This window comes from Denticeps clupeoides, chromosome 15 (assembly GCF_900700375.1).
Source record: "Denticeps clupeoides chromosome 15, fDenClu1.1, whole genome shotgun sequence".
Lineage (NCBI taxonomy): Eukaryota > Metazoa > Chordata > Actinopteri > Clupeiformes > Denticipitidae > Denticeps > Denticeps clupeoides.
Window position 1 is genome coordinate 11,998,524 of NC_041721.1, and position 24,746 is coordinate 12,023,269.

Here is a 24,746-nt window from a genome sequence, read left to right on the forward strand (position 1 = left end):
CACAAGAGGGCGCCCAGTTGCAGTTCCACATGCTGAACTGTTGAAATTGTGTTCTTTTTTTAAAGTAGATTTGCTGAACACACAAGGAGCTTTGTTTCCTACAATTTAAAGTAACCGGTGCAGACCGTTAACTAACATATTGAACCTTGATTTAAATATAGTGTGACCAGCTGATCCTGTTAGTCTGGAACATTTGAGCTCACGCAGCCCCCCAGAATCTTCTCCAATCTCAATGACGTGACTTTGGAGCACAGTAACAGACTGAGCTTGTACTGTGTGTCTCTAATTATTTGTGTCCTTATGTATCAACCACAGTGGAAGAGTGTTGACGTGTAAGAGGTTGACTTCATTCTAGTCCAACTGTCTTGTTTTTGTTTTTTTTCCAAGTCTAGGTCATGAGTGAATCTTAGTGCAGTATCTGTGATTGTGCAGTGTCCGGTGGTTTAAGTCAGCCTGGTGTTGACACTATTTTGCCTTCTTGTCTCCAGATCCTGTGGACCCAAAGGAGCTGGTGGCGGCGGGAGGCATGGCTTCCTGGGCCAGCAGTCCGACACGCCAGCAGGCAGCATTGGACGCAGCTGGTCTCCAGGTACTTGGCAGAAGACACAACGTTTCTGTGCCATTAGTGCTGCAGTTACTGAGCCAGTTGCAATTTACGGTTGAGTTATTAAGCGTCAGCGGTTCGCATGAACAGCACAAAATATTTTGCCCTCCAAGTACTGTCCAGCATTATAAAACATAAGTGTCAACCTAATAAACTACATATATAGTTTATATACTGTTCATAATTGACTGTCATCCATATACTTAATTGTATGGGACCCATCAAGTGACATGATGAACATCTTTTGTGAATTCAAACATTTTTAAAAAAAAAATTTCCATAACAAGAAAGACTAAATGCATTTGTAGAAAGCCATGGTGAGCTGCATAGGTCATTATGTCATGTCACTGATGTGTTTCTTTCTCTTGTAGGAGTCCAACACACAAACAAAATCTGCATCTGGTAGGTGGCCCTTCATCTTTAAATTCACCTCATATGCTACCCCCACTGGGACAGGCCTCAACTTTCTGTCTTCTGTCTTTGCACATGCCTAGTTAATGAGGGAGGAGGTGATTTGTTTGTGAGTGTGAAAGAATGATAACCTCGCATCCATCCAACATGCTTTTCACATCTGTTAGATGCAAAATGCCACATTGAGAGCCCTACTCAGATCATTCGTGTGATAAAATAGTCACAAACTGAATTATTCATGCTGTTAAATGGGCTAAATCTCCCAGTCTCGTAAGTTCCCTTATGTATAGTATTTTGGGATATTGGAGACTAGATACCAAGGTACTGGAATACATGTTATATATTGTGATATTTTGATAAGCAGTTTTGTGTTTTGTAATATCTGTAAATGCTGGAATACATACAAAAAGCTCTGTAAATGCACAAAAAGCTGTGTGTAAAGGCATGGCAATAATAAAGAAAAAAAGAATACATTTATAGCTGTCACAGTTCTTACATGTCTCTAGTGTTTTGTTGTCTATTTTTGTGAAATGACTAGCTTGGCTGGGTGAGTCTGACAGAGCAAGGGAGCGAATCGAGCAGGTTTTTTTTTTCTTTTCTTTTTCTTAGTCAGGGAGGCAGTGTCAGGGCCAGTGGCATCTGATATCCCATGCTACTGGAACTTACACCTGTGTGTGTGTGTGTGTGTGTGTATGTGTATGTAAAACAGGGGAAGGTAAGAAGACTGTGGATGCTGTGGCTGAGACAGTAGCCACCAATGAGAAGCCTGAAGCGACCGCGGTAACAGGTGAGGTTTGTTTGTATGGCTTTATGAAATCAGTTTTATTTTATCCATTTTAATTCTTCTGAATTCCATGTTTTCGGTTATAAATGTATTTTTTCCATCTAAAAACTATGGAGTGGATGGGGAAAAAGAACAAATGCAATATGACAAATCACATTTAATCACTGTTCAACAAGGTGCTTGGGCATTTAATGTTCGCTTTTGTAAACCATTTTGATGTAAATAATATGTGCATTTCATGCAAAAAACTATTTCACAATATTACACATTCTTCCTTTTGTAAAAGTAAAAATGCTTCAAATTTGAAATCAAATAAATAAACATTGGGGAGATCTGGAATACAAATTATGCCCACTTGCATAATGAACTGGAACCATGATAATAAAGCCACATTTTGAATCAGCTGATTTGTGTAGTGGGCCGTAGCAGCCAGAAACACAAACTAAATGTGATTTTTTTACAACAGATTCTATGTAAAAACATAAAAACATGTGAGTCTTAAATCTTGTATTCGTAAATGAAGACCATAAAGATTTTTTGGAGTTCCTCCTCGCGGCATGAAACCGCGATATTCCCCAGCGGGGCAGCTGTGCAGAGCATCGTCTCCCACGGGGCATTTTCCACAGAACCGAACTGGCAATCCAACATCACTGATCCAAATTGTAAAGAAATGTTGGGTGGTGAAGCCATTTAGAACCTCAAAAGCTCTAAAAAATTTTATTGGTATTCCCAAAATTCTGAGTGAAGAGTGATGTGATTGTCATTGTGATACACAGCACAGCACATGGTGACACAACAAATTGTGTCCTCTGCTTTTAACCATCACCCTTGGTGAGCAGTGGGCAGCCATTACAGGCGCCTGGGGAGCAGTGTGTGGGGACGGTGCTTTGCTCAGTGTAACCTCAGTGTCACCTTGGCACTTCGGGACTCAAACTGGCAACCTTCCGATTACGGGTCCGCTTCCTTAACCGCTGGGACACTACTGCCCCATTTCTCTCCCATTGAAGAGAGGAATTAAATACATATACACACAATGCATAGGGAAGGTATTCACAGCGCATGACATTTTCCACATTTTGTTATGTTACAGCCTTATTTCAAAATGGATTAAATGCATTTTCCTCAAAATTCTGCACAACACCATAATGACAATGTGAAAAGAGAAATCACATGTACATAAGAATTAATTTCCTATGCCAATACAGCACATTTATGCATGTGTGTGACTTGGGAGGTTGTGGTGAGCACCCCTCAAAGCCACAGTCTAGTTTGAATCATGCCAACTCTTTGTAACAGATGCATCTTGTTTTTCCAGGATTTGGTCATCGCTGTTCACAACCCAAAGGCCCAAGGGATCCTCCATCTGATTGGACATGTTGACTGAAAACATCGCAGCATTCTCCCCATCAGTCACCAGAGCCCTTCCAGCCCACAGTGCCACCGTAGACCAAGGAAAAAGACTCTGTGCTCTCCGGTTCTCCAAAACACAGCCATCCCTGATAAACACAATCGGCAAACGTTGATAATCGCTCTCGATGCAACGGTACAACTTCCTGCTGTACTTGTACTGGTTGCCAGGGTTTTCTGTGCTGGTGCTAAATCCTCTCTTTTTGCTGGGACCACAAACCTGCCTTATGCGAATAGTAAGAACAGAACAGAACCACAGCTGGTTTCCAATATCCTTTTATTTCTGTTTACCTATTTTCTGTACGTTTAGACATTCAGTGACTATACATGTATTGATAGGGACAGAGAACTACTGTTTTTTTTTTTCCTTTTTCTGTTGTCTTCTCTGCTAACTTCTTGATAGCTATATATGCATTGTTTTATAAATGTACAGGGCAAGTAGGTATAATATGACAAAGTTTGCTATCGCTAAATATTCATATTAACAGAAGATGTAAGAAGTCTTTGCATGAACCCTCTTCCCATTTACTTTGAAATGTAAATTATTTGCCCTCTTCTGTAATAGCAAACTGTTTCAGGGTTGTCTTTTTGGGTTGTTTTTGTTTCATTTTTATTTCATAATGAAGTTTAAACAAAACAAACAAACAAACAAACAAAAAAGAACAGGCTGGACTTGAAATGGCCAGCCACTCAGATGGCACGGGCTCAAGATTGTAATAATGCCCTTTTTGTAAATTGTATTCTAAAGGTTATTTTTGTATATGCCGTTTTCCTTCTCTCTTCATGGTCCATGCCCTGTACCACTAGCCTTTTCTTCTGAGCCCACCTGTGCCTTTTTTCAGAGAGAAAGCCTCCTGTTTGCATCAGCGTCTGTCGGCTACAGCAGCAGTATCAGCAGTGGTGGCTGAGGGCGTGAAAGACAGAGAGAGAGAGTGTGTGTGTGTGTGTGTTTGTGTGTGTGTGTGTGTGTGTGTGTGTGTGTGTGTGTGTGTGTGTGTGTGTGTGATGGGCAATGCCACATCAAAGCCTCTGGGATTTCGCTCAAGTCCTCTCCCAACACAGACCTGTTTGTATGTTGCAGAAATCAATTTGATCTGTCAAGTTTGGAAAATAAAAAGAAAGATAAAAAAATGACTTCAAGTATAACGTTTCTGTTTATTTATTTCATTGCAGAGCACAAAGAAAAAAGTACTAATTACACACTAATTAGCAGATGGACTTTTCAAGAGCAATTTACATTTAGTAATTACAATTTCACAACCGATGAAAGAAAATTGATGATACTCAGGTGCACAGTTGTAGTGAACTGATATTCGGAACATTTACATAAAATCACAGGAGATTTGCTTAAGCTTTCCTTTCCTTCCCCTCCTGTTGAGCTCATATTCGGAGCAAAGGCGCAGAACAAACTGATATTTAGTGGCTTTAAACTCAAATATATCACAAGAACAAAATGTCCCTGTAGTAATAAATGACACTGCTGCTCACCATTCGGATGCACAGTCTTGTTTCCCCGCCTCTATAAATATTTATCCCTGCATATTTTCAGCTTTGGTTATTACAATGACCGCTGCGCCAGAGAATAATAAAGTGTATTTTCACTCATGTTTTTTGTGCAGTGTGTTTGTGTTTTAGACCCGTTTAAGCATCATAACGTTTTATAATCGAGGCAGTAGAGACCCCAGTGCAGAGCTAGTCACAGAATGAAGATGCACATATAAACCAAGGTCGATTAGGCATCACTACTTTAACTAAATTCCATGCTGGGAGCATCCAGCCTGCAACGTGAGCACATACTGCATGTTGCAGTATAACCTCAGTGAAGCCAGGTGAGAAACGGTGTCGGCTGGAACATGTTCGTTGCATAATCAATATGGAATAATGGAATGGTTCCACATTGATTTATTAATGGTAATTACAATGATATAGAGATGCCATTATCCTGTGCATGCATTTTGTCAGTGTGAGTTGCTTTAGGGTTTTCTGACTAAATTATTTGATTTCCCTAGACTGCAATCACAGAACTCGTTTTTTCCTGAAATGTCATATTTGACTAGCCTGAGGACAAGACTTGTGGCTCAACTTTTGTGATAGGGTGGTTAAACTTCAATGTGCATCACTGGAGGATCATAGTATTATCGTTCTACATTAGTTGCAGAATGATAATTGCTAAGGGACTCCCTCATGTGAGAAGTTTTTTGATTGCTGAAAACACAAACATGTTATTGACTTAGTCGCTTTGGGCTTGTTCAAGTGGTGAGAGGAAAAGGCTGTCTTGTTATCAAAATGAAAAACTTAACCGGTTCTGGTTCAACCAACTCAACAATGCAATAAAATCTCATGGACTCGGATTACACTAATTCACAAAGCAGGGTGGGGGGAGACATACATTTCACCAGTCTGACCACCACCCCAGACTGAATTATCATGACATGATGCATGCAACAGGTTTTGAAGTGTAATATTTCCAATAGGGAAGATCCCACGTCAGGAACTGGTGTCTGATCAGAGGGGTTCCTGGTTGTGTTCCTGGAAGCCCTGTTGTACGGGCATTTGCTTAATCCCAGTTTTCTTCAGTTCATGATCCAGACTAATTCTGCTCCAAGACCCTAAGTTTCCAGGGTTTTTTTAGTACTTGGTGCCCACAGTGCTTTTGCACAGCTGTGTGCAGAGCCAGTCTTTCCTCCACATGGGTGCCCCACTGAAATTCATGTCAGCGTGGGCTTTACAGATTTTCACGCAACTCTGGCGATTTGTCATCTGCCCACGTCGGAGTTTGCCTGCCAGTGCCAGATGGAATTCCCTTGAAGTCAACAGACAGAGGCAGCGTTGCCAGGTCTGTGTGACAAAAGCAGTCCAGTCCAACCAGAAACCTACAACAACATGGAATCTTGATGTTCAGTACAGTAGGTCAAACACATTTTATAAATGATGCATTGTTAAAGGTTATTTTACTGTATACCATACTACATTACAGAACTTCAGAAGACTAATTGATTGTTACACAGTAACTTTCTTTATATTTTGTGTTACACTGATTATATGATTAGGTCCATTTTATGTAATATTTTGTATAATTTCAGTCAAATTGGTTTATTTAGGGGTGCGAGTTAGTTCTGTAAAATGTCATCCCTTCATACTGCGGACAGAAAAAAACACCCCTTGAGCAGTTTTAAAAAATGTCCCAATTCCGCGTGAAAGCCACATACCTGGCAACGCCGGGAAGAACGTCATGCATTGGGCGCCAGCTCCTTTCCACCGAACTGAAAGAGTGATTGTCGCAAGAACAGAATTTCGACGCGCAACGTCAAAACATGAGTACATCGGCAAATATGTTTGCCACGTGAACCGAATGCGCTGGTTTTGGGGTACGTGTAAATCACGAGGCACGGGAAGATGCTTCTCCACACGGCCGTCAGCGAACGTGCCCCACCGAGGCGCGCTGCGGTGTTTTTCCCGCGCTATGCGACATGCCCAATGTCACATTTCTTCATGGAAGCAGCATCAGCGCCGCTCGATGGTCAGCCAATGACGCGCTGAGGCTGCGGAAAGCCCGCCCACTAGGACAGCGCTCGTCCAATCGGCGGCATGGCCGTCGCTGTGTAGTTCCCCGTAGGTCGATTGCTGAAGATGGTGTGCTCTGTGTCATAAAGCTCCGCCCTCCCTAACATCTTCAAGTTATTATCGCGTTAGTTTATTATTAATTTTATATGTTAGTTCCAGTTAAAAAGTTAACCAAATCACTGTACCCTGTACATTTTGTGCAAATACATACAAGTTCTGCCCTACATTTTACAAACATGCTGACAGAATTGTGGAATTCCTGCACACTTATGCACTCCCGTAGTAGTCGCCATATATTTTAATTGAACCTACATATATCCTACATTGCAGTCATTTCACAAGTGGAATTTATAATAGTTTATCATTTTCCATTAATGTTTAGAATATTTTGAATATCTAGTAATAAAATTTCCATTAAATATTTAAGAATTCTTGTGTCGATATTTCCCTAACCGCCGAACCTGTATGAAATGCGATGTTAAATTTGTTCGGCGATTTTGTAATTCACAATGAAAGTAGAAAGGAGCAGCTAGTGGCGGACAGGCTCCGCCCCCAGTCCGCTTTGACTGTCAGTAGAGGCGAAGCCCCGCCCATTTTCTGCCTTTCACACAAACAGCAGCAGCGCTCGGGAGAGTAAATAGAGAAAGACCCAAGATGGCGGAGTCAGTGAGCCTCATTCACTTCGGCGCGGCGAATAAAACCCAACTCGCCAAGCCCAAAGAACCGAAAGTAGCGGCGGAAAATCGACAGCAGTCTTCCTGCGACCACCACCCACCACCTACAAAGAAAGTGCGGAGCGACGAGAAAAGCCTGAAGCCCAAGAAACTGAACGGGGAAGGCGGAGGAGGAGGGGGAGGAGAGAAGCCGCACCAGAAGCAGAGTTATGGCAGCCCGACGACATGGAGCTTTTCTCCCGTCAAGTCCAGCGGCCCCGCGGCGCCCGCTCAGCCGCCCCTGCACAAAGTCTTCAAGCAGAGCGCCTTCCTCGCCTCCCCGCCCAAACTCAAGAAGCCCAAGGAGAAGCGGGAGAAGGAGAAGGAGAAAGAGAAGAAGAAACACAAGCTGCCCGCGGAAAACAGCGCCAGCCTGTTCACTTCAGGGATGAAGAAGGAAAACGGGGAGGCGAAGTTGTTGCAGAAAGGTAAAACCGAGGCTCAAATTAGACCCGCCACCCCGGGCCCACCGATTAATTCCCCGTTGACGAGCCGGGCCCGGCCGGACGCGCACGGCGTTAAAAACCGAACGCGAAGAACGGCGGCGCTCGCTGGCGTGTTTTAGCCTGGCGGCTACTAGTTTCTCCATTTTAACATGTGGGCCGAGGCGGCAGCGTGTTGCGGCTCAAATTAGTCACATGTCCGAGGGGTTTCTGCTCGGCTCTTATTCTTCTTCTTTCTTTTTTTTTTTAACGCATTTGTTCATAAGAAAGAAAAATCTCAGTTTGGATTATTGAATAAAAGTTAGTCACAGTTACGCCTTGACGTGTGATTTCCACGTTTGTACCCACGTTGTAAACCACCACGTTACTTCTCCGCTAAATGTTTAGTTTCCCGGTGGTTATTTTTAAAAATATTTCTCAAAATGTCGCACGCATATTTTTCCTAAGGTCATTCATTATCAAACGTGGACAAGTACGTTGTTTTGCTAATGGCTGAGAGTGTAGTATTCATTTATTTATTTATTCTTGACATACGTGTTTTGTTTTATTGTTGTGTTGCTCATACTTAAGTAATATGAATAAACTAAAACTATTTTACTGTTGATTTAATTTTTTTTTTGTGGAGGCAATTACAGGTTGCCATGCAATCTCAAGAGTTAATTATTTATTCGTCATTTCATGCAGATGTTCACATTTCACAGCTATTAACCTGACGCGTTGTCACCGCTTGTAAGTACGGAGTATACTCGGTGTGACCAGGTCGGGTTCATAACGTTAACGCGATTTCACGGGAGTGTTGGGGACCGGATCGCTCTACGTGCGCGATGACGCAACGTCGACTATAAATAATCTCCCGCCTTCGGTAATGATGCCCGGAGCCACGCCCCCGCAATCGGCATCAAAACAGCAGAACACCGTCGTCGCTCTGTGCATCACACCAGTCCGCTGCCCCTCTCTGGCCTCATGAGACCCTGGTCGAAGCCGGCGTGGCACAGTGTTGCTCTGCGTTCAAAGGCCAGCATGTGAGAAGATGGGATTTTTGTCCAGCGAGGTGCTCGGCGTGAGAGCACTTGGCGTGGACCGCGGCGTCCCATTTTGTCTATTTTCAGACGCATGGCTATTGATTTGGTAGCAGCTTTAATATCAGGTTCCTTGACGTTGACCTCCTGTGATACGAGACACGATTTCCAATTAAGGTTGACATCAAAGCCCCGTTTAACATTAGTATTTAGTACTGCATATACAGTAAAGCAAAAGGGCTTATTTAGACTAACATTTCTTTGTTGGATAGTTTGTTAGTTTAATATTTGGGTTTCAGAAAAAGTGAATTCCACATTCCACATGCTGGTAACACATGCTGTTGGATGCTTGATTGGAACCTCCTATTTAAATGTGTGCTCTGCATGGTCCCCTAATATAGATCTTTAAATGTATTTGTTGATGGACCGAATTTCATTTCTTCATTCTGATATATTATTTTCATGGTAACATGATTTCAGCAGCTATCTCCAATTAAATATGACATTGCTGACGCATGTTTTAATTAGATGTGTTATATTGGTGTACACCATTCATAAGGCAGCTGTCTACACTAAATTAGGCTTTTCTTTGGTACTCTGTGGTAATCATATACTTCAATTGAGTTGCTTACTAGCTCTAGAATTATCCATTTTTTACAGTTAACAGGGGTGTGGAATATAATAAAGCATTGTTTCTACCTACTGAGATATCTTACACTGCCTTCTTTACTAGATCTACATTCTTCTCCTGCTGGTGCTCCTCAGATATACTACCTACGTAGAGAGATGCTTTAAAAATGATCATTCAGGAGGATTGTGAAAGGAAACTGGAAAAGCAAAATGCTTTTGTGCTTGGGGTGGTTTGGGTTTGGGAGTTGGGCCTCTTGAAAGCTCCATTTAAGGTTTACACCACTTCCCATGGCAGTGAGAGGGAGCTCACTTGAACACAGTGAAGTTTGTGGACTATTGGTTAATACTATATTAAATGGGGTATGTTGGACAAAAAGGTTCTTGAGGAAAGAAAGAAAATTATGGCTGAGTTACTATTATACTATTATATTAATAAGTATACTAGGCATGAAATGTATGCTCAGGTAGATTGCAATAATATTATTTGTGTGACAGTTTGGTTGCAAAAGTTGTAAACTGAAAACTGTTCTACAACTACGCACACAATATTAATTTATTCAATTTCACAATTTCTTATAAGTTGTAAATATTTTTTGGTGTTGTAACATGTATGTTTTTGTGTCTCAGCTCCCTTCTTTGTTAATGTTCTACCTCACTTGCCTCATGTTAACCTGTATCCTTTCAGAGCACATCAGCAAGGACAAGCTGAAGGAGAAAGAGAGGGATAAAGAAAGGGAGCGGGAGAAGAAAAAGGACGAGGAGAAGGAAAAAGACAAGGAGAAAAAGAAACACAAGTTGACAAATGAGATCAAGCGGGAGAACGGGGAGGTGAAACTACTACATAAAGGTATGTGGCATAATAAAAGTCTTCAGCTTTACCCCGCAGGTGCTGAATCTCTGGGGGGTTTGGAGGGGTGCAGCAGCACTGATGCTAAGCTGTCCTGTATTTAATAGTTTCCAGTCTTTAGTAAAGGTCTTCTTTTGTGCAGTACGATCTTCTATCTCCCATTATTTATATGCATTCAGTGCATGGTAGAATCGTTGCATGCTTTTCAAAGCAAGTGGATTAACTGACCAATTTACAGTCACATTTACAGCATTTATCAGACGCCCTTATCCTGAGCGACTTAATTTCAGTAGTTACAGGGACAGTCCCCCCTGGAGCAATTTAGTGTTAAGTGTCTTGCTCAGGAACACAATGGTAGTAAGTGGGATTTGAACCTGGGTCTTCTGGTTCATAGGCGAGTGTGTTACCCACTAGGCTACTACCAGCCTATGCTACAACATCCATGTTTCACACATTCCGTGCTTGCCTGCCATAAGAATTTCTCCTGCATGGCTGTAACTCAAACATAATCAATCATAGAGCAGTGCGTTTCTCACAGAATTGGTGTTCTTATTTTCAGGATGCTGTGCTAGTGCTGCATTAGCCTTTTGGTTGAGGCTGAGTGTGTTCTCCCATTTACAACCTGTGTGTGTGCGCGTGCGTGCGGAGGGTGGTCTGGCAGGACAGACAGATGGCTTCCAGCTCTCTCTTTCTCTGAATGAGTATTCCCATGTACAAATAGCTTATAGCATGAGCCTAAGAAGATAATACCTGCTGTTGACCTATATCTACCCATATCTGTCACAAATGTATATCTTCCCATGAGAATTGTAGGATTGCAATTCAATAATTAAATCGATCACTGTTTTTTTGCTAGGATGTAGTGGGGCTTAGGTTTGGCTGCCATTTGATATTTCTTAGTTGTCTTGGAAATGGTTTATTGCTAAGCAAATTGTTAAGCAAAGTAATGTTTGTATGTTAAATATTTAGAGTGGTTTCCTTTTTTAAGAATTGTCTGATAATTTACAACACCATGCAGTGATATGGATGAATTAAGCACACCTGTAGTAAACTAGTAATACTTGTATTTGTTGCTATAATTAGGCTCAGACTAATACTAGGAGTGACTGTTTCCCCCCCCCCACAGCATAATGGAATTTTCCCACCATATTTACAATCGCAATGTAACATGCCACAGATGCCACTGCTTGCATTATGTTGCTTAGCAACAACTCCAGCAACTAGACCATTATGGACCTAAAATTCTAAAGTTTTTCAGCAAGATTGTGGGGTTGTAGCTTCATTAAATAAATATCAATGAGTAATTGCTGCAATCGACCCAAGGTATTGGCCATCATTGGTATAGCTTAATTAAACTTTCTTTTTTTTTTTTTTTATCCACCATCTGCTACGACACGCCAGGTCATTAATGTATTGTTGCTTGCTAGACCTCTCTAGACTCATCACTCCCTGCTTATCTGATCGGCCACTGCTGTTTTTTTCTTAGTGGTAAACAGAGCAGAAATTTTTGTTCTTGTGCACTGTTTGGTTTATAAGGGGCAAATGAACTGCACACATAGACACCACACGTGTCCTCACAATTATTATTATTATTTATTATTATTTTTTTTGAGACGTGTGTGCTTCATATCAATGCGCTTGAGCCTGTAGCAAGGATTTTTTTTTTACCCCTCTCCTCTCTCTGTTCAGATGTATCTTGTCATACAGGCTCATTATTGTGCAGGTTTCTGTGTGTGTTGTGCACCACTTAAAGATAAGTCGGGTTCTGTGTCTACATGCAGTTGCGGGCATTGCTCTGTTGAGCACGCAGGAAGAGCAGCTGCCTCACTGCGCTGAATAATTTGCAACCTCGGATTGTGAGCGATGCTAACAATGCGCCTGTTAAAGAGCTAGAGCGAACGAGACCGAGAGCCAGAGTGAACAAGAGGAGGAAGCAAAAAAACTGCATGAAAACCAACGCTGGCCAGATTAGTCCAGAGCCCTGACCTCTCAGAGCACTCAGACGTTCTGTTCTCCATTCACACCCACCATCCCTGCACAGACAACATGGCGGCCCTGCCTTGTCCATGCGTAGCATGTTTATGAGTGTGGGCGGGAATGAAACACTGTAAGAGACGCAGACAGGGCCAAGGGAAAGAGGGAGGGTGTCCAGGCACTACAAATGGGTGTCCCTTTGTGGAAGTAGAGCACATTTTGTTATTCTTTTTTTTTTTTTTTTTTTTAAATAAAGCATGACCTTTTAAGTACAGTCTGAACACTTCCCTCCAGGCCTGTGGAGCCATGGCCCAGGAAGTCATGGTTTGAGGAATGACAAGTTACCTTTCCATGTAGTACGGATTCTTGTGTAACACTGTAACACTCAGTATGTTTCCATGCAAATTATTAGTTGAACTATTTGACTTGCGTAATAGACCAAAAAGGGAGACGAACAATACAGCTGGTGGCAAGTTGGTATCATGTTGAACAGTGAAATGTACTGCTTTAATTTTGAGCTTTTTTGCGTGTTAAACCTTGTGATTATGTTGATCCAAACACAGATTCCTCCACTGTATGCTTGTATTGCCACTTGTTACAGAATTAGCCAATTTACCAATCATGTTATATATTAATGTTAGTCAGTATTTGAGAAGTTCAGTTTAGAATGATTTTTAGTATTTTTTTTTTTTGCCCTAACATTATATGTGAACCAGGAGTGTTTCATATGTATTCAAATTTTAAAAGGTTTAGTAACTAGACTGGTTGTCCATTGTTCAACAATATTGTTCTTGTACCCAGTGCACTTCTGTGAAATTGGCAGCATAATTGATCTAAATTGCTCTTTACTTAACTGCTGCTGTGTTGAATTCTGTTCTGTTTTGGTGTGTTCCTGACATCCTTTGTATTTCGCTTCACCTCTCTGTCGGAAGTCTCTCTTTCTCGGACTGTAGAGTAATTTGGTAGCTCGACATGCGTTTAATTGTGGCACCGCGGTGGAAATGTGCTTGGCAGTACATTATTATGGCGGTGTAATTAAATATTACCCATGTGGCATTGTGCACCAGGGCCCTGATTACATGCATGTTAAAATCAATAACTTCAGTCACCGTGGCTTGTTTTCCTGTCCGTAATACATTTGTATGTCGGATTTTTTAGGTTTGTTTTGGTTAATGTCCTAATGAACATGCTATCAAATCTGTAAATACATTTTAACTATGTAGGCTAGTTGGTATTCATGTCTTTATTGGCTTGACTGGTTTGTGTTACATATTGCTGCTATCTGGCGTGGGAGTGTGTATGTGATTTATCTGTCAAGCTTTTGCTCTGTACTGTACATGTCTTCCCGTCAGCTGCCTCTGTGCAGTGATGTAGCTCTGTGCCGTATCGCACAGTTACTGTGCACAGAGTAAATTGGAGTCGAGCCCCAGCGTGAGACAGGATTCGCAGCTGCGCTCCGACAGGAAGGGAAACGGGTGAGCCAGGTCCTTCCGTGATGCCTCGGGTTCAGAGGGGGCTGGTGGATTTAGTCTGCAAAGGCCCCACCATGACCCCATTCCTTCCATGGCCCCTGTGTTTCATCCTGGGCTGCAGTTACCACTGACTTCAGGGCCTCTTCAAATCAACTAAATATGACTAGATTAAAGTGAAAGTGAAGTGATTGTCATTGTGATAAACTGCAGCACAGCACACGGTGACACAACAGAATGTGCCCTCTGCTTTTAACCCATCACCCAGCCATGAGCAGTGTGTGGGGACTACTTTACTCAGTGGAACCTTGGCTGTTTGGGATTTGATTATGGGTCCATTTGTTTGCCCACTACGTAGGGCTGCACGATTATGCCCATAATGATAATACCAATTATTTTTCTCAATATTGTAATCACAATTATTAATCATGATGATTTATTATTTTAGGTAACTCATTTTTCATTCTGTTTTAAACAAACAAAAAGCGAACAAGGCTTTCAGTTTTTGGGTTTCAGCTCTGGTCTGTAACATGAATAACATTATTTGTCGGACAAAATTTCGTAACATACAAGATGATAAAATCTTACTTACGAAATATTATGCATTGATTATTCCTTTGCTTGTTATTCTAGCCATACGTGGCCTACATTTTTGCTCGTACAGTCAGAGAAGCGTGGTTGAATGCACTTGGAACATCGCCCAAATATGTCTGGGGTATTGATGCATACTGAGAGGCTGAACGCAACATGTAGTGTATACATCTATGTTGTATAAATTTATTAGGGTTGCCAAGATTTTCCAACCCCAAATGAGCGCCACTTTGATGCAGGTGCGTGCTCAGCCGCACACACCTCACTCTGTCTCAACTTGAGGTTCCTGATGAGTCTGTTCTTTTATTCGCCCCCTCTGGTGGTTGGTTATTTAAATGTAAATATCGCAGATTATCATTTTAATTTAATCGTGTCAGCCAAACTGAAGTGATTTACAATTTAATGTATTGTGCAGCCCTACCACTAGCCCACCACTGCCTCAAAAAAAGTTTCCCTACAGTTTGCCTGGCTAGTTGACTATTACTATAGTCATTCGTTGCAGCCCTAGTGTGTAAATATAAATAATTTATTGCACTTTTTTTTTTTAGTAAATTTTAGTAAAACAATATATTAACAGAGTACAATTTAGTGATATCAATTTAGTACAAATAGTGAGGTCAGCAGAGATGAGAATCAGCATGAAACTATAACCTCCACTCCTGTAGATGGTGCCGTACAGCTGGGAATTTTGAATTACCATCGGGCATATCAGGCTGAGTGAAATCGCAAAACATGACAGACTGATCACAACATCTTGTATTCATCTCTGATTTTATATTTTCAGTGCAATATGTACAGTATCACAATATATCGTGATCGTCAGATCTTTGCCAAAACACACCCCTAATTTTAAGTGTACAATTTTAGATATGGATAATTAAATGTGTAAAATACGATGTATTTTGGTTGCTAAAATGGATGATATATATTACACTCCAAAATTGGGGCAGTGGAGGGCTAGTGGTTCAGGAAGCGGCCCCGTAATCAGAAGGTTGCAGGTTTGAATCCCGAGCCACCTAGTTGCCACGTAGCAAGGCACCGTCCCCACACACTGCTCCCCGGGCGCCTGTCATGGCTGCACACTGCTCACTAAGTGTGATGGTTAAATACAGAGGACCCATTTTGTCGTCACCGTGTGCTGTGCTGCAGTGTTTCACAATGACAATCACTTAACTTTCTCTTCTTAAAATAGTGTTTTATTCAGGTGTCTTCAGTCAAACTGGATAAATTGAACATTATCTCACAGGCAATGATAAAGATTTTTGCTGCACAGTTGGCCATAGCTTCCTCTACAGGGTTACTAAAATTAGGTGCTCTAGTTCATTCTCTTTGTGTGTGTGTGTGTGTGTGTGTGTGTGATTTTTCTATCACAAAATATTATGTGACCCAATGTAAATGTAGTTTGTTGCCATTAAAATTGGGTTTATATTTTGTTTATCCATATATGCATATATTAGTACTAGTGATTTTAATTGTTACTGTGCAACATTGTATATAAATGGGAATTACATGAGCGTTCATGAACTTGGCCTAGTCCAACAATAAAAGCGTTTTTGAAAGCAGCATTTAGTCTAGAACTTGTTTTTAATCCATGAAGAGGAAACTGACCTTTTTAATGTTGTTTTTTACTCACCCATCCTTTTCTATTCTCATGGAAGGTAGCAGTGTGGCTGACCTTGTGTTCTGTGAGTGTGCCTGCTTGCTTTATAACAGTGGTAGATCGAACGGCAGGATTATTTATTTATAGTGCCGCTGTTTTGGTTTTCCTGCTGTGCCACTGTAGCAGATCGTATCTAAGTTAAGCATATGAGTGATGATTGCTTAAATAACCGTCTGGTCCTCAGGTCCTTCTGCTCTAAAATGGCCACAAGGGATGGAGGAGCCAAGGGCACACTGTCTTCGACCGGAGAACTAGATTATCAGCCTGTTTAGTTTAATATACGGATCCATACCTCCATTCAACGTGCTTTCATTGGTCATTCTCCTCTTGCATCTGTTCACGTTCCCTGTGTGTGTGTGTGTGTGTGTGTGTGTGTGTGTGTGTGTGTGTGTGTGTGTGTGTGTGTGTGTGTGTGTGTGTGTGTGTGTGTGTGTGTGAGAGAAAGAGGGGTGTGGCTGAGAATGACTAGTGACAGCAGCCATAATACTGAAAGCCTCTGACACGTGAGCACACACAGATAGCTGAAGCTATGAATATTTGGTTCAACTGTGATTTTATGAAGAACTAGGGAGTTGTTGGCATATATATGAAAAACATATTGGTCTCTATGTCCTGCCTTACAAAATAAGATGTAAAAGTGGCATCATTATGCAAGTATGCTAATTTATGCTATTTTTTTTTTTATTCTGATTGGGATATTCCACTCTTAGCACATGGTTTCCAATAAAATGTATGTCTGCAATTAACAATTCTCATTTTGGTTCTTTAATGAGTCCATCTAAATTTAGTGTTTTTTTTTATATATGAATTTGATGCACACACCTTATTTTTATTTCACCTACAATATCTCATGTCACTTGGGATCATATTGCAATAATTTTTCCTCTGTGTTAATAACTGTGTGCAGCTTGTATTGATCGCTACAGAACTAATCTCCTTTCCACTTGGAAAAGCTTGGCTGCCTGCTGACTCCTTCCTTGCAGATATCAGCAGGTCTCTGCTGTCATTTGGTGGTCTCTTTAGAAATAGCTGCAGCGGCTGGAGTGCTGAGCATTTTTCTTTCTTACCCTTTTCTCTCCTTTTTTTTGCACAAGTATGAACGAGGCTTCAAACTGCATCATTGGAATGGATTTTTTGAAGATTGCATGATGCATGTTATATCCCTATGTGGTGCAAGGGAAAAAAATGCCTCCGTCGTTTAACATCTAACTACAACAGAGGCTGAAGGGTCTGTAGTTGCATTGTCTGGAACATTGGCAGGGCTCTAGACTAACCTTTTGCACTGTTGCAGCTAAAAGTTAGATAACTTGTTTTTTTGGTGGCATCACATTTAGCAATGCAGTTTTACATGTTCAATTTTTCTCACATAGGCAATATTGACTTGTAACTGATTAACTAACAATCTGGGTAACACAAAAGTAACACGAAGCACAATTCTACAAGAAATGTTTTGGTGCTTAAAGTGCTTCGCTGATCAGAAAGTAAAACAAGATCAATTGAAGTTGATTGACAGCACTCCATTTGAATTAATAATAATATTTGCATCCAACACTGCAAAAATTGACTTTTTGCCTACATAAGATGTAACTCAATAAAAGCTTTTGAAACTTATAAAATGATTGTAATTAAATACACCAATACAGCATAGAAACACATGACAAAAGATCTAAAAACACTGAAGCAGCAAATTTGTAAAACCAGTATTTGTCACTCAACTCTAGGCCATGACTGTATGGTGAGGGATTACTTTCACTGTTGGTTTATGTGTTCGCCTGCATGTTTTTTTTTTTTTTTTCTCCTCTCAGAGTTTTTGTTGATTTTTATTTATTTTTGTGTTTATTTTTGTCCCTATTGTGTTTTGGATTTTTCCCAAAAAACGAGTTCTGCCCTCCTTGACACCCACCTCTGTGTCGTAATCCCTGACACGATCACTTCTCGGGTTGTTCTGGAAGGAACCGTGCCCTGTTAGACACCTTCATCTTTAACGTCCCATTATTGATAATGTGTGCTCTGATCTGGTTATGCTACTCATTTTAAACAGTTGTTGGCTTGTGCAATATATTAGTTTATGATTAAATATATTAGTTTATGATTAATTGCTATCTTTATAATGTGCAAAATGAAGTTGTGCTTTTTGTTATGAGGACATGCAACATGTATAGGTGTGTACATATTCAGTGGCTGGTTGAAATCATTTAAAGAGAGGCTGTGCTTCCCTCAAGCTTTCAGACTCAAAAGGATGCAAAATACTTTGGAATTATCGTTATTATCAAAGCCTTATTTTAATAAAAAAAAAAATTCTGCGGTTATTTTGTGATCACTGTCCATTCAAGTAATTTCCATTCCAAGTGAAATACTGCCTTACATTTGAAAATGTTGCACTGCTGAAATCAACTACACATGTACACTGATCAATTGCACATATTAAATGATGTGCTACAATTGAAGTGTTACAATTAGATAAATACATCAATAATTAAATGTCATGAATACCATTAATTAAGTCAATATGGCAATAATGATAAACTGGAAATAATGACATTTACTAAAAGTGTCATTTCACAATTTATTTAATTTGGGCACATTCAGTGCATGATTAATTACTCCTATCTGACAAATCACAGTAAGTGGGCAGGACTAACACTGATCTAGTCTGTTTTCGTTTCAATGTTGCGCTACCATTCAAATAAATATAAATACCTCAAATGCCTTTGCTTTACCCACTCCTTTTCAGGTTCAGCATCCTCTACTTCGATGTAGTCTGCGAATCCTGCAATGTTTCTTACCAGCGCTGCTGTAAAATCATTTATGTTGGCAAGGACACCGCACAAATAATCTGTACAAAATCAGGCTAGAGCAGCGTTAGGCCCGCCCACTTACTGTGATTGGTCAGGTTGACAGAAGTGCTTAATGTTCCCAAATTACATAATTCAATGTGAAATATTGGGCAATTTTTTTTTTATTTCCTGTTCTTATAATTCATGGTATATTTAATTGTTTCAATTTCCAATTTTAGGGAATTCATGGCACATTTTATTATTGAATTACTGATGGTTTATCAGTAATTCACACTGTTATATGAAAACTGCTATATAAATGTTTTAAATATATAAAACATTGTTTTGGACTAGTAGGAGTCATATAAAATCTGTTTTTCATAATTAAAGGTAGTATACCAATTGTAAACATTTCAGACATCACTTTTATTATTGCAAATATGAAGACATTTTTTTTTTTTTTATGAGAAACTGTTTCCTGCTAAAAGGCCATATGCTGACGTAGCTCAAGTGTTGTTGCCAGCAAACACCTTGTGTGAAAGTGTGCTTGCGTCAGTTCTCGGCAACTTTAAAACTCAAGCATTTTAGATGACAGTGAAATGGTGGCAATACGTATTCTCATTTCTCTGCCCATTGTTTGCCTTCCTCAGACAAATTGATTGTGTGGTATTGAGTGATGTCTTCTAAAATGTGTGACCGTCCCCCACAGGTGACAAGGAGAAACCTAAGATCAATTCTGAGGAGCTGCAGATCAAAAAGGTGAAGAAGAAAAAGAAAAAGAAACACAAAGAAGGTGAGAAGCGCAAGAGGCCCAAGATGTACAGCAAATCCATCCAGACGGTGTGCTCCGGCCTGCTGCCTGAGCTGTCGGGCCTTGTTCCTGGCAAGCTGGCAGGCGGCGACTTCAAATCGCCCCTCCCTGTCAACACCAGCTCTGTGGGCAACTCCATCAAGCAGGAGAAGAACTGCAGCTCCAGGTGCTCTCTGCTGGGCTCCGACTCCAAGGCCCAGCAGACTCAGTCCAAACTGCCTGGCCTGGAGGGGCTGGAGTTTGGCCGGCTGGTCCACGTGGAGCAGCAGCCCAACGGTGGAGCGCTAGTGGTGCACGCCTACAGCCGGGAGCTCTCTGTCCTGTCTCCCATGGAGATGCAGAGGTTCGCAGAGGAGTTTGTCACGCTGGCCTTCAGTGAGGATGAGGTGGGCGCTGCTCACTACGTGATGAGCATCATTCATGGCGCGGCGTCCTACCTCCCCGACTTCCTGGAGTACTTCTCCACCAAATTCCCCACCTCGCCAGTCAAGATGGAGATCCTGGGGAAGAAGGACATTGAGACGACTACTATGTCACACTTCCACACTCAGGTAAGATAACCCTTTTTTTTCAAGTCTAGTTTTCAGCCTTGCTCCCTAGTAGGCACTAAATGTTGAAACATTCCCTTTTTGTTTTAGATTTTTTTAAATTGTATTTTAAATGCAGTGATTGATCAAATTCAGGATTTAAAATCATATAAACCTAACGCTGCACTGTATTGTATAGTTAATATTTAGTTTATTATGAACAACAAAGCAATATTACCTAGTGGGTAACACACTCGCCTATGAACCAGAAGACCCAGGTTCAAACCCCACTTACTACCATTGTGTCCCTGATCAAGACACTTAACCCTAAGTTGCTCCAGGGGGGACTGTCCCTGTAATACTGATTGTAAGTCGCTCTGGATAAGGGAGTCTGATAAATGCTGTAAATGTAAATATTGCGGAATTCTGTGTTATTTCTACCCCTAGTAATATCCTTAAACTGGATATTTGCTTGTCTTCTGGAAAAAAAATGGTAAAGGTAATGAAGACAGAAACTGTACATAATGATTTAATAATCCTGTTCAGTGAAACACCTTTGTTTAAAATGATTCCTAGAGGGTTTTACGCTGAAACCCTGCAGTTGCTTTACATTAAAATACTTGCAGGAAGGTTTATCTACTCAGGAGAAAAAAAACAACGTTACCATTTATTTAATGCTCTTGTAAATCAAGTGAACTGTATTCAAGGATGTCTGATAGTCAGTGGTAGAAATGAAGCATCTAGTTTCAACTGGCAGAGACATTCAGAGAAATTCAGTTTTTACTGTAACTGTCAATGTAACTGTATGGAAACATTTGTATAACTGTTATTTATTTATTTATTTATTTATTTATTTTCATGAAATGAATATGGCAGCGCACTCATTTATTTATGGTGATTTTTTTTTTTTTTTATGGGTTTGCCCATCTCTGCCAGTAAAGCAGTCATAGAGCTGGATTCTGTAGCGCATTACTTGATTGTTATTTTAGTATTTTATTATGTGACATGCCTTGACATGAGCAAGACTTCATACATGCAGAATGAGCAAGCATCACTGTGGAGTTGCATTTTGATAAAATACATTTATTAGCAAGCAGTATAATTGGTGTAGGGAATGGCAGATAATTCTTCAATATGGTAATAATAATTGATGTAACACAGGACTAACTTTTTGCACTGGTTGCACTGGTACACATAACTGTTTAAGTTCAGGCTTTTAAAAAGCTGTGCTTGTCATACATACAGGAATATCTGGACCACGGGCAATTCAGAGGCGGGCCCCGCCCTACACAGTCTCTGATTCGGTTTAGAATATGCCATGGTCCTAATATGCGTTTGTTGTGTGAATGACAGAGTTTGCAGAGTTTTTTTTTTTTTTTTTTTTTACCCCCGAACAGCTGGTCGCACCGGTGAGACCGCAGATTATTTATTTATTTTTAAATTGAAACCATTGAAAAATTAGCCCGCATGTCTAGAACCCTGCTACACAGTAAGGATGATGATCACTATATTGTAGATTCTATAGTAGATCTATTTTTAGTAGATTTTTAAAAGCTGAATTGTATCATAGATTCCAGCATATACTTAATGTAGCTACAGAGGAAATATCAAAATATACTGACATTGAATTTTTTGGGGGGGCAGGGTCCCCTATGCGTGAGTGCACGCTGTGTTGTCGACGACTTTCTTTGTCCTCTGTGAAGGAATTACCGTGCTTGCACCAATGTGCTCCACCTTCAGCCATGTAGCGCCAGTGGTTGTCGAGCTGCAGTGTGGTGATGTTTGCTAACGAAGAGAAAAGTCCCCCTCCACCGGTTTCGTACAGCTGCTGATGTGTGAAGAGCGCGGGGAGCCCTCCTAATCACCCTGAGCCCCCCACACTGCTTGTCTGCAAAATTAGCCGGTGGTCCCACTCCTCGGCACAGACGCTCACGCACCAGCGCTTGCAGTCATTAATAGAAACATGACCTCCATAAAATGCCTGGCCAGCGGTATTCCGTCCTCTCCAGCAGATGCCTCAGTCTCGCTCTCTCTCCCATTCCCTTTTCTGGGGCTGGCGTACTTGTCGGTGACTTACACATTCTGATGATGTAAACCAAAAAATGAGTCACCAAGGAAGGTATTAACAGTCTGGCCACTGCAGCTCACTCGCGCTAAGAGGCACTTTAAGAATATGAATAGGGAGGGGTGTGGAAGATAAATGAGATAAACAGCCATTTACCTACTGAAAAGCACGTCTGCAGCGCCATTGCCGGGAACCTGCACTGAGACTGAGTTGGAAGCCAACGCAGCAGCTAATCAATGAGGCCGGACTCAATGCACTGGACATGAACTTAGTCACCCCTGTGAATGAAGTTTTGAATTAGGCTGCCCTGCTGCTGCCTGACCGATTATCTAAGTGTGGAACCCCAGTTTGGTTTTCTGCACAGGACGGTGGGGAGAAACGGGGGTGATTATCAGATTACAAGATGGCGCCAGTATGTGGTCTGCCGTCTGTCACTGTCTACTCTACTTGTGTCTTTGTTGTGTTTATGTGCGATGCATAAAATCTGCTCACTCTGGACGTATGATCGTTCTGGAGCTTCGCTTGTCTGCTGTAAAATGCTAGCAGATTGGCAATGAAGGGCTAGATTACCTTCCCTCTTTCTCACCTGAATACCAAACTCCAGGCTCACGTTGCCGGAGGTGCGGAAGCGCCATAGGGGTCAGGGGAAGAGTGGTGGGGGGTGGTAATTCTAAGGGCTTGTTTGCAATCCAATATCTTTTTAGCCCAACACAGACCAGGTTCTCACAGTTTAGTGTTCGGCCGCTCCTGGGACCTTGTCGTCTCCTGGCTAATACCTGTGGTCGACTCGCCTCAGTGGAGTCCACCTCCACACCCACAACCTACTACACCTGTGCTGGCGGGGAGTGAATCCTTGGAATCTGCGACCATTGGTACGCACTCTGTGCTAGACCCAGCTCCCATCAGGATGGGTCTGGTGAATGCCAGATCACTGACGAACGGACCTTTCAGTATTAATTATTTCTTCAGTTCTCTGGGATTTGGATTTTCTTTGCTAAACTGAAACTTTGATGTCTCCTAGTGAGTCCAGTGGTGAGTCCATGGTGCTCGGGTCATGATGGAGGTCTAGCAACTGTTTTTAAATCACAATGTGACTGCAAGCAGCTGTTTTCACATGCCTTTTACTACTTTTGAAAGCTACCTTTTCTGGTTATTTAAACTATTTGAAAATATTGTTTATGCAAGACTGAAACCTTTTCTGAATGAACACGCAATTTTGGAAGTATTCCAGTCTGGATTCAAACCTCATTACAGCACAGAGTCTGCTCAGATAAGAGTTTTTAATGATATTCTTTTAGCAAATGACTTTGGCAGTTCTGTACCACTTTTGGATTTAACAGCTGCTTTTTCTACAATGGTTTAGGTCCTATCTTTCAGATGTTTTTGTGTTTCTTGATTATTTTATTTGCACAACAGTGGCACTTCTTTGGGGGTTCCACAAGGCTCCATTCTTGGTCCTCTTTTATTGTCTTTGTATCTTCTATATCTTCTATAACACAATATTTCCTTTTGTTGTTATGCAGATGACTTAGGTTTATTTTGGGATGTGTTCTGTCAGCCTCTGCTTGGTTGCATGTCAAGAGATAGATGGAATTAATTTTTGGGGCATTTTAATGCAATTAAGTCATGCTTTTTAGTCCCAGTGGTATTAGCAGACCCCTCTTTATTGACCTTGTGTCTATGTCCCCTTTTGAGAAATCCAAGATTTTAAACCTAGGTGTCAGAATGGATCCTACACTAAAAGTGCCTAATAAATAAACTATAATATAAATTGGTATGGTATGGTATGTTTTTTTTTTTTGTTGTTGTTTTTTTTCCTCCCTCATGTTTCCTAACATGCTGTTAATTTAACCGGAAGCTTTTAAGGCCAAAACCGGTGTAGTTATGTAGCTCCCAAGATGGTTTGACAGCTGCATGACTGAAGCGTTTTTGGACCGAGACGCCCACCTGGGCTGCAGCAGCCTGAAGACCCTCATAGTTCCCAGCACTTTAATCCATCTGGTAGGCAGTGGTTAAACCCCTTCACCCCTGACGTGAGCTGTGCCACTTTAAAGCACGACGAAGCAACAACCATTGGCGTTACTGTTGGAGTGTGATCAGGCACTTAAAGAGACCTTTTAAGTGTGTGTGTGCATTCGCATGCAGAGTTGGCCGAGGAACTGGTGAGCGTGTGATCTTGAGGGCCTTGGCAGCTGTAGCACGGTAGCAGAACTGACGAGACATTGATCCCCCCATTCAGCAGCCAAGAGGGCCAGCCTTTGCCTCCATCTCTGTAGGTAGGGTTCTCCAAATCCATACCCACGCCTTGTTTAGCACAGTGGGTTTACTTACATTATGTGGTGGTTTCACTTGATTTGGTGTAGTTGTTGCATGAAATACTGACAACTAATAACATGACTGAAATAAAGGGAATTATAAAGAGATTTATTTATTTTGTTTTAAAAAAAAAT

At 41.2% G+C, this 24,746-nt stretch overlaps 2 protein-coding genes across 3 annotated transcripts in view; both read left to right on the top strand.

Annotated features, from left to right (window-relative positions):
* ptpn12 (protein tyrosine phosphatase non-receptor type 12) overlaps positions 1–4,346 on the top strand; it is a 33,249-nt gene extending 28,903 nt beyond the window's left edge. For both annotated transcript variants that reach the window (XM_028954155.1, XM_028954156.1), the window contains 4 exons: positions 489–589; positions 976–1,006; positions 1,725–1,802; positions 3,115–4,346. In XM_028954155.1, coding sequence (XP_028809988.1) covers positions 489–589; positions 976–1,006; positions 1,725–1,802; positions 3,115–3,179 — 275 coding nt within the window. In that variant the 3' untranslated portion in view covers positions 3,180–4,346. The remainder of the gene's footprint in view (positions 1–488; positions 590–975; positions 1,007–1,724; positions 1,803–3,114) is intronic.
* A 3,012-nt stretch (positions 4,347–7,358) lies between these two features.
* Positions 7,359–24,746, top strand: part of LOC114764477 (round spermatid basic protein 1-like) — a 38,541-nt gene continuing 21,153 nt past the window's right edge. The window contains exons 1-3 of the mRNA XM_028954154.1: positions 7,359–7,911; positions 10,261–10,422; positions 19,603–20,255. Of these exons, the coding sequence (XP_028809987.1) occupies positions 7,425–7,911; positions 10,261–10,422; positions 19,603–20,255 (1,302 nt within the window). The 5' untranslated portion in view covers positions 7,359–7,424. The remainder of the gene's footprint in view (positions 7,912–10,260; positions 10,423–19,602; positions 20,256–24,746) is intronic.